This window comes from Tiliqua scincoides, chromosome 4, assembly GCF_035046505.1.
Source record: "Tiliqua scincoides isolate rTilSci1 chromosome 4, rTilSci1.hap2, whole genome shotgun sequence".
In the NCBI taxonomy this organism is placed as follows: Eukaryota; Metazoa; Chordata; class Lepidosauria; order Squamata; family Scincidae; genus Tiliqua; species Tiliqua scincoides.
In genome coordinates this window covers 212,132,036-212,147,078 of record NC_089824.1, presented here as the reverse complement: position 1 = coordinate 212,147,078, position 15,043 = coordinate 212,132,036, and the positions used below count along the sequence as shown (strand labels likewise).

General features: G+C 45.2%; 1 protein-coding gene across 1 annotated transcript; it reads left to right on the top strand.

Moving 5' to 3' along the window:
- The first annotated feature begins 251 nt into the window (after window positions 1-251).
- On the top strand, window positions 252-12,917 carry LOC136649303 (cathepsin Z-like). The gene is made up of 6 exons (XM_066625838.1): window positions 252-421; window positions 1,676-1,839; window positions 6,076-6,255; window positions 7,419-7,569; window positions 8,379-8,541; window positions 10,380-12,917. Exons 1-6 carry the CDS (start codon window positions 303-305, stop codon window positions 10,491-10,493), a joined length of 891 nt encoding a protein of 296 aa, XP_066481935.1. The 5' UTR covers window positions 252-302; the 3' UTR covers window positions 10,494-12,917.
- The last annotated feature ends 2,126 nt before the right edge of the window (window positions 12,918-15,043 follow it).

Genomic DNA, 15,043 nt, shown 5'->3' with positions numbered 1-15,043 from the left:
GCGCAAGGGGCCTGCTCCTTGGTCGAAGAGCCCCATCTTCTGCATGCCTCCTCAGAAGTCAGTGCCCTTACAGCACACCTTACAGAGCCCAGGTCGGGGGGAGGCTGCTGAGCCCAGCCAGAGGCTGTGCACGGCCAGGCGCGAGGGCTGCCCCGCCGGCTAGCAGAGGCGTCCCCTGCCGCCTCGTGCCCGGGACTCCAGCCAACCCCCAGCCGCTGTTTCCGGCTCCTCCTCGCCGGGTGTGGGCCGGCAGTACTCCAGCAGGAGGCCGGCCCGCCGGGGCGCCGCAGACTCTCCTCGGCATGGCTGGGCGCTGGCTCGCCCTGCTCCTGCTGCCCCTGGGCGCTTGCCTGGCCGGCCTCCACTTCCAGGAAGGGCAGAGCTGCTTCAAGCCGCTGCCGCGCAAGCCTGCCGGGCTCAGGTAGGAGAGGGAGCCCCGCGCTGCTGAGGCGCCGGGAGGGGCGCTCCTCGCGTGGCTGCCAGATGCCGGCGAGCGGGGAGGCAGGCGAGGCTCTCCGGACTGCGCGCGCGCAATTACGCGCAGCCTCCTCAGCTGCCGCCAGGAGCAACGCAGCCCCCTGGGGCGGGAGTGCTGGGCTGTGGCAGGGGAAGCGTCTGGTCAGCTGCTGGGTGTGACAAGAGCCTCACCTGCTCAGGGGCAGGGACATGCAGTGGGTGGGGAGGCAGGTGAGGCAGAGCCTCACCACAGGAGTCCTTTGAGAAGCGCTGCCACTGTGCGAGGTGAGCAGGCACCCACAACCCATGCGCTCAGTGCCAGGAACATGTGGTGGGTGGGGTGGCAGGTGAGGCAGAGCCTCCTCACTGGAGTCCTTTGAGAAGCGCTGTCACTGTGCAAGGTGAGCAGGCACCCACAACCCACGCGCTCAGGGCCAGGGATGTGCAGTGGGTGGGGAAGCACCATGTGTGAGTTGTGTGTGCCTGCACACCTCACAGGGTGATGGTGCTTTTTGAAGGTCTCCAGTGGGGAGGCTCTGCTCACCTGCCTCCCCACCCATCGAACATCCCTACTGAGGGCTACGTGATGTGGTCAAAGGTTAGTGGAGGCGTGCAGATTAGTTTGCCAGCAGAAGGCCCCAAGTTCACTCTTGGGGCTGGGAGAGGCTCCTGCCTTGTTCTTTAGAAAGCTGTTCTCAGTCAGTCAGTGTGAGCAAGCTAGAGGGACTTGGGCCAGCGGCCCATATGAGACAGAGTCCATGCTGGGGAAGTTTCTAAAATGTACCTGTAAGAATAAAACGTAACGGGGCACTAGTTGGGGAACTGGGATTAGTTTATCTTCAGCTCTCTTAGGAATTGAGGGACAGGGTTATTTCTTCCCTTTCCCCACATCTTGTGATAAAGGAGAGCTTTAGGTTGCTGTCCTAGGCACACTTACCTTGGAGCAAGCCTCATTGTCTATAATGGGACTTACTTCTGAGTAGATGTGCATAGGATTGGACTCTTAATCCCATTTTGGGGATTATGTATATAGGAGCAGGGAGAGGGGTTGCTATGATTGAACTTACTAGAACAGATAGAAACCCTGCAGCAATCACATGACTTTTCAGAAGGAAGTTAATTCTAGCCAAGAAGAAAGTTAAACAATGTCTGCTAGATTGTAGTTTGAGCTTTTCTCCTCAGGCACAGGACAAAAGGGTAACTTGCTCTTTTCTCCCAGAACGTACCCTCGCCCTCATGAGTATTTGGACAGCTCTAAACTGCCCAAGAGCTGGGACTGGCGAAATATAGATGGGGTCAACTATGTGAGCACCACACGCAACCAGCACATCCCTCAGTACTGTGGATCCTGTTGGGCTCATGGCAGCACCAGTGCCTTAGCAGGTATGGGGATAGCCTTTGTGTGCTGCTGTTTGTCTGATACGTGGTAGTTGGAAGCCTGCTCCCGGTGCATGTGGAGGTTCTGTTCCTCTGGGGGTAAGCAGGCATCTATTGCTAAGTGTTACCTTCTTCTCTCTGCTTATTTTCCTGATTCGTATCAGAAGGAAGATGTCTGTGCTTGGGGCCAAACTAGACATAAGCTGGGAGTTCTGTGACTGAAGTTTCCTACACCTTTTTCAGAAAGCAGTTGGGGAGGGTAGTTTAGATTAAAGTCACAGCACGGGTTAACCTTTGCACCCACACTGATGTCCAAACTTTAATTGTCCCTAACAAAGCTTTATGCAGCAGAATTCTTGATTTTATACGGTTTTATTTCCACATCTGTTAGCAGCATCTGGGGGTAGGACTTGGGTCTGAATGGTATCACTGAGGAAAGGATTGGAGGCCCCCTTCCCCTGCGTTGTGGCCTTGATTCAAATCAGACTTCCCACTGACTACAGCTGCTTCTTGAAAAAGAGAACTATGTCAAGAGTTCTGGTTACACAACTCCCACATCACGTGCTGTTTGGCTGCGGTTGCTTCCTGACCTTGTGGCATTCCCTGACCCTCTGGTAGTCATGCAAGGACAACAGCTTGCAGGTTAACTGGAGCCAATGTACTCCTTATGCAAGAGAATTTTGGGAGTTACAAGATCTTTTAGTTGCCCCAGCCCAGATTTTTGAGTGACATCTCTTTCCTTTTTGGAATGCAGCCTGCAAGAAGACTGACCATGAAGAAAGCCTCCCCAGGCAGCATTAACAGCTATGCCCATTAGGGGAAATTACCTAATTACTCCAACTGTTAGCAAGTTTGGTGGATTAGTCACCCTACAGGCGGAATGGTATTCCTGTTTCAGTCAGCTAAAATGCTGTAGTTGATGTCTGAAGTGACAAGAGGCTGTAGGGAACCATTACTAATGTGCTAGTGAGGAGGAAGGGCTTCTGCACAGAGGGGATTGGGGTAAGGGGATGGACTGGTGCAATGGAGGTTCACAAGATCACAGATTTTATGAATTTTGTGGCTCATGTAGATAATCTAATTATTATTATTCTCCTTGTACTGGGGTGGATCCAGGGGGGCCATGGGTACGCCAGCAGGGAAAGGTGCCTGCCAGAATGGGGAGCAAAGTTAGGTGCCAGGGGAATGCCCACTGGGTAGAGCACCAATAGAGCAGAGTCAGAATGGGAGCCCAGGTCTACCTGCCCAGCAAACTTGGGCGTGGAAGCTGTAAATTCAAATAGGAGCCCAGGTCGATCTGTCTGGTTGACTTGGATTCTGGAATTAAGGTAATACTCATGCCCACCCCCCAGACACAAACACTGGATCTGCCCCATCCTTGTATGCATTGAGAATACTGCACTTTATTCCACATCATAACAAGTATTATTGACAGTATTTATCAACAGAGAAACTCAACCATAAACACCTGTTATGTTGGCTCTGCTGAAGAGGTGTATTGTTTTTTAAATCTCAGTGGGATGGTGAGGGGAGGAGGCTTTATATCCCTAAGCAACCTTACTGGACAAGTCTGACTCCAGACCAGTTTGGTTTGCTTCTGTTCAGCAGGTGCAAAGTTGAAATAGAAGATGTCTTCTCAGTTAATGAAACAGGGTAGTTTAACTGTGGAGTTGGGAGTTCTCAAAATGTAGCCCAGGCAGTTGTTAGGGAGGCACGAACTGCTTTTGCACATGACTTGCTTTTTTCCATTCCAAACTCAGATTGCCAGGGGATGTGAGACTTGCCTGTGACCATGTCAGGTCACGTGGTGGCCATCTGATGTGCAACCATCTCACTAATTTCTACTGATGCAGACACCATGAGTTTTAGTTAGTTTTGGTGAGGTTCTGTTCGGTTTTTATTGGCCTGGAGAGATTTTAGGAAATTAACATGTTGGTTTGGATCAAAGCCCTGCCTGGGTCGATATATTGTAGGAGGCTATGTAGAAATCTACCACTAGTGGTATTTTCAAATGTCGGTGATTATAAAAAATGTAATAATACTTAATGTGTTTTGAGTATGCAAAGTGCTTCAGAGTTTTAATTTGATGGGATTTTCAGATTTTGCCAAAAGTTGAGGCTGTGTTCTGCTAGCCTCTGTCTCTCTGTGTGGCTGTTGCCTCACAGTGTCCTTGGCCACAAAGGGAGTCTGAGCCTCCAGGTGCTGGAGTGGCTTCTGGGTCCTAACTTTCTGCTGTCTGTCCCAGTCATGGCGGCTATTCAGCCATAGGCATCATTTAACCAAAATGGTTTACATCAATCAGATGTTGGCTGCCTTGCAGCCAAACAATATGTTTCACTGGGGATCTGTGACTGGATGCCACAGCTTTTTAAATTTCTACTTAAAAATAATTCTGTGTTTGTGGGTGTGTTCCAAACAGATTTGGAGCAGTAGGGATGACATGTTAATATAATAATAATAATAATAATATACAGTATTTATATACCGCCTTTCTTGGTCTTTATTCAAGACTTTATTCAAGGCGGTTTACATAGGCAGGCTTATTAAATCCACGCAGGGATTTTTACAAATTGAAAGAAGGTTCTCTCTTTCAAGAACCACCACATTCAAGATGTTACACTCCGATCTGGTTTAACATTCTGGCCTCCATCCTCCCACGCTCCGAGCAGATGGAACAGCTCAGCTGCAGCTTGCCAGCTGCTTCAAGGTCACACGGTGCCGGTGGCCTCGAACTGGCGACCTTGTGGATGTTAATCTTCAGGCAAATGGAGGCTCTACCCTCTAGACCAGACCTCCTGCCCATGTTAACCTTTTCTCTTCCTGTTTTCTCAGTCACATATACCCTGAAACTACTGCTTGCTCTACTGCAAGACACACCCACCCCACAGGGTTGTACCCATAGGGGGAATCTGACTGGGGCTGGTATTTTTTACAGATATATCAGGACTTTTTATGAATGTTCAGATTTATTTATTTTTTTAAGAACAGTACTTCCTTATATGGAAGTATGAGGAAAATTACACAGGCAGCTTTTCAGTTTGATGTAATTTTGTGCCTACCCTCTAATATTCTGGCCAACTAAAGCAAAGGTGTTGGGATAAATGACAAGAGCTAGGCCTCAATTTTCAAATGTTAAAAAAAAATCAAGTTTATCATTTAATGCAATGATTTCAATCATATTAGGCTACCTGTATCTATAGTTGCTCTGCAATGATTCAGTGTGCCCTATCACAAAATGTCTAGATGGGGGTCTCACCTGCCAGCAAGTTTGCTGTTGTAGTCCAGTTTGGCTCCCCCTTCCCCAGAGACCTGGCTCAAGTAAAAATGAAGTGTTGGCCAGTGGCATAGCTAAGGGGGTGCAGCGGATAGCAGTTGCACCAGGCATCAAGCTTTAGGGGGGCAACAAGCTGAGCTTGACACTAGTGACCAAAATTGTGAAACTCTTGGTATGTATGAATAATACCATCATGTTATATATCACTGGAAAGGTAATTTAATGCAGAATGCAATGAAACTAATTGCATTGGAGTATCTGTATTCTATCAAAAGTTATGGCCAATTAACCAGAAAATGAAAATACAACTGCCTTATGGAAAAAAGTGGATTTTCTTAACTGATTGTTAACTGAGACTGATTGTTCTGAGAGCCAGTAACATGTTATGTTATTGACATGTTATCATGATAAAGCATGAAACCAATAAGATGTTAATATGTCAGCTCTCATTTCCATCTATCATAATACAGTTACCCCTGCTAACTAGGTAAAAAGGCACTTTTTAAAAGTGGTGCCCCTCTTTATATTTAGCAGGGGGAGAATAATCATCCCTCTTCACCCCAGCACAGTGTGTTGAACCAATCAGGGACACACTTTTCATTTATTTACTTAATTAAATCTGATTTTCTCTGGGAGAGGCTACAAATCTTCGAGGACCCCAGATAGCAGATAGATGCCTTAGCTATACCACTGAGGCAGCAGAGCAAGTGGGTGGTGAGCTGCTGGGGGGAAGAGGTGGGTTCCTCCCAGTTTTCAATTTTTAAAAAGCCCGGATGTGACGTTACTTCTGGTTGCGACATCACTTCCAGGGCAACATTTTGAGCTTGGCACTGGGCTACACGATCATTAGCTATGTCACCGGTGTTGGCAGTTCCAATTAGCCTCTGTAGCGTAGAGTTTGACCCTCAGGATGCTAAAGGCCCCAGCTGACGTTTGATATCAACTGCTTGTGTCCCTCCGTCTTGCAGATCGCATCAATATAAAAAGGAAAGGTGTCTGGCCCTCTGCTTACCTCTCTGTTCAGAATGTAATTGACTGTGCTGATGCTGGGTCCTGTGAAGGAGGGGACGATAGTGGTGTCTGGCGATATGCCCATGAGCATGGGATCCCAGATGAAACCTGCAACAACTACCAAGCTAAAGATCAAGGTATGCAAGACTAAAACACAAAGGCTTATTCTGCTGCGTCCTGCATGACACCAGTTGTAAAGAAAGCAAATAAATGCAAACAGTAATGCTTTCACACTAAACTTTCAAATAAATTCAAAAGTTAACTGGTCTGCTAGCTCACTAGTGTAAGGCCTGTGTTGGTTAGTTGTAGCACCTGTGTGGTTGCCTGGAGTACATTCTTGTGCTCAACAGGTAACCAAGTGAGTGGATATTCACAAGCCTTCTTAAAAGCAAGCTTCAAGCTTGTGGGATCTGCTTTTTTCTTAAAGCAAAACCCTACAGTCCACTAGCCAGAGCCAGATGGATAGAGCTAGATGCAAGCCCTAGTTAGATCATTGTTCTGCTTTGAGGGGGGTGTTAAACCATGAAAACTGGAGTGGATTTATGAAGCTGAGTCTTGAGCCAGCGATAGATAAAAGCAGACAACCAGCTGTAAAACGTGGTTTACCTATTGCACATGGAAGCTCAAACCATGGTGTGAATTCTTAACTATGGTTAGCTCCAACAATGGTCTTGCAATCATTGTCACAGTTATCCTTACAACAGTCCTAGTAAGGTTGTCCATTATTCATCTCCATATTGTAGATGTGGGCAGGCCAGGACCAGCTTTGGTGGGAAGACCTTTATAAGTACATTTTGGGGTTCCACAACCTCTGGAAGGCCCTGGACACCCCCAATGCTGTGAGATTTGCTTCAGAGCTGCAGGGTACAGAGGAAGGAGGAAGCATTTGGCTGAACATTTTCTACTCTTTCTCTTCTCTGGAAGCCAGTGCAACTGCTGGCCAGGGTGCCAGCAGCTGTGGGGTGAAGGGTAGAAAGAAAGGTCTACCATAGCTACCTGGCTGCCTGGGAAGTGGTGGGGGGAAGTAACTAGGAATGCAACAAGCTGCAGTGTGAGCCAGTGGGGTGTACATGCACCAAACTTGCTGGTGCCCCACAGTCCTGTGAAACCTGGTACTTCCCTGCCTTAGATCACCTAATAGTGAGTTAGTGGCAGAGATGAAATTCAAACTGGAGAGTTCTCAGTTCATGCTTCTAGCTACTAGTCCACATCAGGTCTTGTGCAAGGATGCTTCAGATCATTATTTTTGCTGCAAGATGAATACTAGACTGTGACAAACAACATCTGCTGATCCTTGCAGCCTGTCAGAAGTTTAACCAGTGTGGAACATGTGTTACTTTTGGACAATGTCACGTGATAAAGAACTACACTCTCTGGAAAGTTGGCGACTATGGTTCTGTCAGTGGGCGAGAAAAAATGATGGCAGAAATCTATGCAAATGGTCCTATCAGGTAAAAAGCATAAGGTCGTATCAGTGAAATTGATTGCACTTTCTAAAAAAAAGATTTTTTAAAAAATAACGCCAAGGAACAACCCAGAATAATATTAAAATCCCAAGAAACAGAGGTTTTAAAAAAATAAAAATACACAAAAATTGCATAGTAAGTTTGTTAACCATTGCACAAAAATGTATGTAGTGGCACAGTTAGACAATCATTTTGGTAAATTGCAAGCATATTCTAATTTTCAGAATAGTTTATAAACAGTCTTTCTACCATTGCACAATCTCATGACATAAGATATGGAGGACATAATTACACATAACGTCATCCATATAATCTTTAGCTAGTCTTTTGGATGAGGCCCTTCAGGCTGATTTCTGTTTACTAGATAATTCAATTCATGCAGTTCTGATCAGATCTTCTTGATGTCCTCTCTGTACCTGGTCTTTTGAAGAGCCACTTATTAAATTAAATTGCAGACAGCTCCATTCTGTCCCTCAGTTGTAACTGGCACCTTTTTAAAGATCTTTTTTCCTCCCCCCCCTCCCATCCACTCAAAGTTAGGAACTTGCTTTTGAAATGAAATCAAATTTTGGAAAAAAAAAATTGGATTACAAACAATCTTATGGATGCAGCAGATTCTGTAGTCATAGTTTCAGATTTTATCATGGTACCCAAACTAGTCTCTTTATCTCTGTTGTGCAACAGTTGTATATGTTACTTGAACCAGCATCTTTTCTTTCAAAACTGGTCTGAGAACTCTCGTGCTGAAAGCTGTTTGTTTCATTAACATTTTTAATTTACTTAACTTTAAACAGTTGTGGAATCATGGCTACTCCAAAACTGGACGAATACACTGGAGGCCTTTACGCTGAATACAACCCCTCAGCTGACATAAACCACGTGGTCTCTGTTGCTGGCTGGGGTGTTGACAACAAAACAGAATACTGGATTGTTCGGAATTCCTGGGGTGAGCCATGGGTAAGCAGGAGACAGAACAGCACAAACCGTTTCATTTTTTCCTGTAATTGTTATGGATGGGTGAGCAAGTGCATTGCAACTGCCTTCGTGGGCATTTTGACCCTCTAATCAAGTGGGGGGGGTGTTGAAGAGTAGCCTGAAGAGATTCTGGGATGGGGGTGGGGTGGGGAACTTGGGAATTACAGAAGTAGGAAGATTTACTTCTGAGGGAAGTTTTCAAGAGTGTGAGGGAGAGAGGTTGCACAAATGTCAGCTGACACTTTGGAGTTTACGAAACAATAATGAAGCAGCCTCTCTTGCCCTAGACCAGTGTTCTCCAAACTGAAGATCACTGTGCCCCAAAAAGTTCTCCCTAGCATGAACGGAATGCTCCGTTCTGCCAGGAAGCCTCCTTACCATGCTGCCAATCTCCCCCAAACTGTATGCCAGCCAGCCACTTCTGCCCGGAAATCTGGGTGCAAAGCCTGCTGGGGCAACTGATCCTGGAAGTAGCTGGCCGGTGCACAATTTGGGGAGATTGGTGGCACAGTAAAGAGGCTCTCCAGTGGAACAGAGCATTCAACTCACCTGGTGGATGAATTTGGCTGTGTGCTGGATCCAGCCTGCTGAACAGGGTATAGAGCACCCTGCCCTAGACCTGCTGCTTCCTATTATTTATTATTATTATTATTATTAACAGTATTTACATACCGCTTTTCAACTAAAAGTTCACAAAGCGGTTTACAGAGAAAAATCAAATAACTAATGGCTCCCTGTCCCAAAAGGGCTCACAATCTAAAAAGATGCAAAAAGAACACCAGCAGACAGCCACTAGAACACTGCTGGGGTGAGGTGGGTCAGTTACTCGCCCCCTGCTAAAAAAAGGAGCACCCACTTGAAAAAGTGCCTCTTACCCAATTCCTACTTCTCTAATTGCAGATTTTAAGTTTCTCAAGGCTGATTCTACATTCGTTTTTGCTTGTGTAAAGTGCCATATACATCAGTGATGTTAAAGAAATAATAATCATTGCTCTCTCTGTAGCAGAGATGTAGGAGTGGTTTTTACCTAAGCCCTGTGGGTGAAGTGATTGTACAACCCTGTTCATGACACCCCATGTTATCAAAACCTTCCTGTAATCAACATGTTTTGTGACTGTAAATACCACAGGTCCAATCCAGAAAACTGTACCTATTGCTCTGTGCTAGTATCTCCTCTCACCCAATACCTGCCCTGTAGCACCCCTCTGAGGACTTAATCTGATGTGATTATTAAACACGTCACTGTATTTTTTTAAGTGTCCATGTAAGAGCCTGATCTGGATTGAGACCATAGCATGGTGTTAGGAAGCATTTAATCTTTTTCCTCTGTGCCATTTTCCTGCTGGAAATCCCCCCTCCAGTTTCTGTGAGTCCCCAGAGATGCCAATTGCTGGGTCACTCCCAGCCTCTGAGCAGTAGACTTTATCTTGAACAGGCCCCTGCATAGCTCCTATTTTAAAGGGTCTCCCCCCAATACCCACATCTAGACAATGATGTGTGTTGCATCATTAGAGGTGTTTGAACATGGTATTGTTTGTTTGTTCAGAAGTAAGCCCATTGTATTCAGAAAGGGTGTATTCCTGTCTTGCTTACTGGAAACCAACACCTCTATGCATCATGTCTGGTTTGGCCCTGAGTATACAGGGACAAATCTACTGCAGCCAGCTGCAGAGGAAACCTGTTTCCACCCACTGGATCTCCCTGCAAGGCTGGATGTAGGGTTTCCAGTATGTACATAATTAGGGTTTGCTGTATTAAAAGTTGTTTTATACTTGAACACCTTTGACATGTCTTACCCTACTTCAATTATGATCTTGCAGGGTGAGAGAGGCTGGCTCAGAATTGTGACAAGCACATACAAAGGGGGGAAAGGAGCAGACTACAACCTGGCTATTGAAGAGCGGTGCACTTATGGAGACCCAATACTTCTGTGAGCTGGCACTGGGCATAATTTGGAATGTAAGGACTACTGCAAGATGTTTCTTCTATAAGGAAAGAACAACTTTTCTGCTGTATCCATCAATCAGGGACTTTACAAAATCTAAAAGTGATGGCTCAGTAAGGTTAACTTGTGTTAACTTTTAAAAGTTTAAAGCAGCATATCCAAGTTAATTACATGTACTTATTGCATTGTGAGAGAGAAAATGAATACCTTTTTGTTTTCTACATGGAAATTCTAATTTTGATTCAGTTACTGTATTTTAAAATGGGCTGGAATTGAACAGCTGGTTTTAAAAAACAATATGGTAATAATTGGGAACAGAGCTCATGTATGACCTGAAACTTAACTATGTATGATAACATAGACACAAACTACATGTATGAGTGGCAAGGTCTATCTGAACCTTTAGTTTAACACAGAAAAAACCTCAGCTAGCATGATTGCATTACTGCAGCCTTGGTAGGATAAAGATTCTTACTGATACTTTTTAAAACAAAACTTTTCAGTAAAATGGAGATGAAGTATTGAACAACTACTGATTGACTATTTTTTTCAGTATAGCCCAGGACTTGTCGTCATGCTGCAGTGAACTACTGAAATGGAAAACAGAATTAGACAGGATGCAACATCTATGTTCCAACAATGTTGCACCCTCAGAGCTGGCCTAGTTAAAAATATATTGGTGCAATAGTACAGGTAATTACCAGTACAGCAGCATCTGTAGGGGACATGATGGAGATAAGAGGTATATACACAATCCTCTAAACCAGGTGTGTCCAAAGTTTTTGGCAGGAGGGCCACATCATCTCTCTGACACTGTCGGGGGCAGGGGGGAAAAAGAATTAATTTATATTTAAAATTTGAATAAATTTACATAAATGAATATATTAAAGATGAACTTATATGAATGAATGAAGGTCTTGCAATAGATCAAGGCCTATAAAAGGCCTTGTACAAAGCAAGGCTGGCCTTTCCTTCATGACCACTGCTGCATCACAGATGTAAAACAGCAAGCAGTGGAGGGAGCACTCATCCCACAGCTCATGCAAAATATCAAACAGTTGCTCTCACGCTGAGAGCAGTTGCGTCGGGCCAGTGTGGGCTCCAACAAATCTCCGGAAGGCCAGAGGCTCATTGGGGCTGGGGGCTCCCTGAGGGCCACATTGAGAGACCTCGAGGGCCGCATGTGGCCCCAGGGCTGGGGTTTGGGCACCCCTGCTCTAAACAAGTGGTTCCTAAACTGTCAGCTGTGGTTCCATAGGGAGCCACATAAGGCAGCTAGGGGAGCCTTGGAATCCTTGCAAAAAATCTTCCACCCTGTAATGGTATACATAATGCAATGTATAGGATTGTAGCCCTAATGGGGAGTTGCAGCCAATTACCCAGTAGGTCAGCTGCCATTCAAAAAAGTTTAGGAACCACTGCCCTAAACCATTGAAGATACCAACTGGTAGACCTGAGAGCCACCCTTCACTAGTAATGGCACTGACTTCACTCCAGGTGCAAATAGCAATGCAATCCTCTTTGTGCACAAACTGATCTACAAACTGATGTGCCAGCAAGCAAGATGTGTCACTGTCCTTGTAGGTGACATCCTTACACATTAACAGAATGCTACAACCAGGCTTATACATGACTACCACTACAACATGCAGGAGGATAATACAGCTTTTGACGAGGAATGCCTGCTGTTGGGGAAGGTGGTTGCAGGTCTTGCAGCTGCTATTGTGCCATTGCTTAATATTGGGCCACCTGAACTAACTGTCCAGTGTGATCTAACATATAAAACCCTAATATCTCATAGACTAGCTTTTCACATAGTCACTGGCCTTGGTCCATAAAGTCTTTGCTCAGTGTCCAGCTCCCTGAGATGCTTGCAGATATGGTCAATTACTGACCTCAGTAAGGAAACCATGATGTCTAGATAAACTTATCAAAATCCCAGCTGTAAAGACAAATCAATAGAAATTTGATGCTTAACGAGCTAAATAGTAAAATAGATGGTGATGATGTTCCTTTTTGGGCTGGTCTTAAGAGAAGCATTATCCTTTAGCAAAAAAGCTGCAGCTCATGAAGATGTACCTCGGTGTCCAATCAGTGCTGTAACAGAAAAGTCTGAACTATGCTAACAAGTAAGCTTGGTTTGAGAATGCAAGAATGTCCTTGCCTTTCCAAAACTGGCTCCAGGGAATTGGTTTTCCCCTTGTGAAGTTCTTGGGTGAAGTTCTGCTTCATACTTAGACTTCGTATGCAACACTGCAGAGCAAGGTTGCAGCCTCCAGCTATTCTTCTCTAAGCCATGTGTGGATGATAGGCAGTTCTTGCAATACTGCTTCGGAGAAGATTGTCAAAATACATAATATGATACTTGCATGTGAACAGAGGATAGCCGAATAAAAGGTATACCTATCTTGTGTATGGTTTTTAACAGTGTGCTTTTGTGTGAGAGTGATTAGACATAGATAGCATTTAGTTAGACACACTGCAAATAGACTGGAATCTCAGAAGAAGCAGAAGGGCTGGGCAGCCTGCCCATTGCTCTGCCTGAACCAGTCATGGCATTCTTTTTCCCAGTGGAACTTAAGAAGGATTATGGCTGACTGAAATCTAGGCTTTCCTTGTCAGAAGATGAAAGACACTGTCAGGTGCATGCTCTCCAATCAGTTGAAGCTATTCTAAACTGTAAACAGCCCTGCTTCTGGGCAGAAGAGAGAATTCGTGTGGGCCCAGAGCAGCAGAAGCCTGTCACAGCAGAAAAGGAGAGTTCAGAGGGCAAGCTGACCTTGTTTTCTACCCAGGCCCCTGGAAAGAGGAACTCTAAACCTGTGCTGGATTTAGCCCTGCGTCTTTTCCCCCCACAACAGACAACTGGATGCCTCAGGAAGCCCACAAGCAAGGCTTGAAGGCAATAGCCCTCCCCTACTGCTGCTCCTCCCCACCTGGTACTATTGAGGGGCATAATGCCTGGAGGATCCATGCAGCCATCTGTCCTAGTAGCCAAGGAAAGATTTACCCTGCATTATTTTGACTATTCCAAGTTTAAACTAGTAGCAATGGCCATATCACATGGCATAGAAATCTATAAAATAATTGATGTGTTTTTTTTCATCTCACAAGTTTTAGTGCTATGAAAGAAAGAAAAAAAATCTCAATTTCCTTCATTCCCTGCCTAATTTTATATTTTAAAAAAGGAGAAAACACAATGCATAATTTTATGAACATCTATCACATCTTTTCTGAGCAAGTTGAGGTTCCCCGACTACGACTTGGTATTCAGAAAGCATCAGTGTGCTTAGCACCATGCTACAAGCAGCACTAAATGTATCCTTGTCGTTCCAGTCATGATCTGCAACTCCATGATAGGGAGATTTTATCCTTTATGCTGTTTTCTGGCTGAAAACTGCCGCTAAGCAGCAGCAATGTAATCCTAAAAGTGCTTTTGTAGTAATTTGCATTTTTAGAATGAAATGGTTGCTGTTTAGAGGAGGTTTTCATCAGGAAAACAGAACACAGGAAAAGAGTAATGTGCATTCATAATACAGTGCATATCAGAACAAAATTATCTCACAATGTGGGCTTAATGTGTGGCTTGCTTGCCATACAGGTTGGCCACCACTGGTCTTTTCTTCCCTGTCAACTTTGGGTGTGGCCCTCAAGGCTGCCTATCTTAGTCTCACAGTCTCCGTCACTTCAACAGCAGGCAGACTGGAAATCATCTGATTGAAGAAGCAAGAGCAACCATTCTGGCCCTAAATTGTCTTCATAAGCTGCAGCAGTAGCGATAGCAGTTCAGAGTTTCTTGTGAGACAGTCCTTTGCTATGTGGCAGCTATTACAACTGGCCTCCAGCAACCTCTACATCAGGGCAAAGACTGCCTGCACCATTTGTGATGCATCAAGTCAAATGTAGCCCACAGCAGCTTCTATTTCCCCCCCCACCCAACCCATCAGGTTTCGTGTTTCCCAGTGGGGTCACGAAGCCTCAGTTGTGGGGTCATGGCAACTTAGGGGAATAAAAAAGGTTGAAGACTACTCGACTAGAGTACCACCAGGTAAAGGGGCAGCCACCTGGTATATTCCATCTGGTACCAGGAGATTGTGTCTCAGTCCTGCGCAGATTCTTAGCAATTGTACTAAAACAGCTTTCACTAGTGCCAGGCTTGATGGTAACTTTTCCTGCCCTCTCTAATAAGAATATTTGGTTATATTGAACAGTGCTGGGAGGGAATTATGGGGCAAGGAGTGGGCAGATAGTGTCTGGGGTGGTGATGGGAACAACGGTGGGTCCCCAGTCTCATACTTTATTTACTGGTGTTGTGGCACAAAGAAGGTTGAAGACTACTGTTCTAGTTCATACACTCCAAGTGCAACACAGACTTTTCCAGTGCCTTGAATGAACTGAGCATGCTTACAAGTTTGGCTAAACATTCCTGAATGAACCTACTCAATGTGATGAAAGAAATCCATCATAAAGAATGAATGCTGAGTCAATAAGATGATTGCTTTTACATTGAATGAGTCAAGGGCAGCCTTCTTTTCCACA